The sequence below is a fragment of the Cupressus sempervirens genome, chromosome 7 (genome assembly GCF_028749045.1).
Source record: "Cupressus sempervirens isolate cs-2001-9-10 chromosome 7, ASM2874904v1, whole genome shotgun sequence".
In the NCBI taxonomy this organism is placed as follows: Eukaryota; Viridiplantae; Streptophyta; class Pinopsida; order Cupressales; family Cupressaceae; genus Cupressus; species Cupressus sempervirens.
In genome coordinates this window covers 451,129,865-451,131,741 of record NC_143124.1, presented here as the reverse complement: position 1 = coordinate 451,131,741, position 1,877 = coordinate 451,129,865, and the positions used below count along the sequence as shown (strand labels likewise).

Below are 1,877 nucleotides of genomic sequence, written 5' to 3'. Positions count from 1 at the left end.
CATGTATTTACAAAGGGAAAAGCTTGCCATGGTAGTAGGAAAGGAATAAGCATCCTCGCTAACTTTATATCACTTCAATCGTATGCTGATATTCGATCACTCCGAGCTTTAAAAGTGAGCATCAGCTGCGCGACACAATTTTTTACGTATTCTCATCCACCTACATATTGCATTTTTGTGGCAGTGGAGAATGGTGGGAGAGAATATATTTAAAGAAGAAAACAACGCCATTAAAATTCGATGCGTGTGAAAATGGACAATTACTGAGAACGTCTTCATTTGAATTTGATGGGACAGGGATAATGGCAAATCTGGCCAAATAAATCGGAATATTTTGCTAGGGTGGAAAGGATAAAGTAGACTGCTTTTATAGAGGAGTAGGCTATCGCATAAAATGTTGCTTGCAAACTAAGCTACTGTTTTTATGCGGTGGATAGTATAAATAAGGGTTTTCCATTCTGAATTACGAGCAATATTTCTCTGGAATTACAAATATGTCATATTTATATAGTGAACAGTGGTGGGATCAGTGGATTCCCAGAAATTACCGTGAAATCCTTGACAAGGCCGTCTCCCCAGTGCCTTATAATTCAAAAAGAGAGCTCTGGTCCAGGCTATGGGTGGGATTCTTAATAGAAGGAGGAACACAGGTATAAGGCATTCATATTTTTATATTTCTCTTGTTCTCAGTTGCTGTCTGTTAAGTAGCTTGACGTCAATTTGTTATCTGTCACGAATATAGAGGGTTTGGCTGGATAGATCAACCTATAAAAAGGTAGTCCTCATGGTGTCTGCAAAAGCTTTAGACATCAATGGGGGTATGGACAGTCGCTGCTGGCAATGGGTCGCAACGGACGACTCCAGGTACGTTAGTAGGCCATTGCAATTACATTTTCCTCATTATACAAATCCAATATATTCACATGATTTCTGGGTATAATAATTACTAATTTTTAAAAAAAAATTCTTTTGGGTAACAATCTAGATTTGACCAAGCTGCTCAGGCAAAAGATGTAGAGTGTTTTGAAGTGTGGCAACGCATTGACTGCACGCTTTTGACTCCCCAAACGATGTACAGCGCGGCGTTTGTTCTAAAGATAGATAGAAACAAGCTGACCGATTGTCCAACGCCCTTCAAATTTTCTTTAAAAGTTGGCAACGATATGCCGATGGATTCTGCTGTATATTTGGATAATATCAACAAGTCAGTTTCGAATCCTATCAGGACTCCTTGTAGAGCTACAGAAAAAGGATGGAGTGAATTTGTTCTAGGATCCTTCAATTCAAGCAGCGCGACAGCGATTGAAGTGAGTATGCGAAATGTGGACAGTGGTTTCCATAAGAAAGGCATACTATTAGATGGAGTAACGCTTACACCTAGACGCTAGAAACTGCATCAAGTTATTTATTCTGTTAAACCATAATTTCTAATAATAATAGTATTGACATGTATAAACTATGTTGACACTTATTTGTGTGAATTTTATATTCTGATTTTCCTTCAATCATTATTATTTTTTGTTTATTTAATCAAATATAATCTTGATTGGACATTATAATATTTTAGAAATGTTGGTGCTGTATATATATATATATATATATATGAAGATAAAGTGTATATAATAACTATAGTTTGTTGTTCTATGTTTTGTTTCAACTATTTTATACATTCTATCATTCTATCTTTTACGTTAAAAGTTAATATGTCTTAAGATTTATATCTTCTACACATTCTCTTCTATTCAAAATTGTAAAAAGTGAACTATTTCCTACCAAGTCTTGCATTAACTGAGTTTGTGTGAAATATGGAAACTATTCCACTAAAATAATATATCTAAGAGAAAAAATAGATTACTTTGTTTGGACTCTTTACTTTC

The 1,877-nt window shown here is 35.1% G+C and overlaps 1 protein-coding gene across 1 annotated transcript; it reads left to right on the top strand.

The window, feature by feature from the left end:
• The first annotated feature begins 405 nt into the window (after positions 1–405).
• Positions 406–1,505, top strand: LOC149547511 (F-box protein At2g02240-like). Its single transcript, XM_089791677.1, has 3 exons — positions 406–650; positions 743–864; positions 986–1,505. Exons 1-3 carry the CDS (start codon positions 495–497, stop codon positions 1,386–1,388), a joined length of 681 nt encoding a protein of 226 aa, XP_089647803.1. The 5' UTR covers positions 406–494; the 3' UTR covers positions 1,389–1,505.
• The last annotated feature ends 372 nt before the right edge of the window (positions 1,506–1,877 follow it).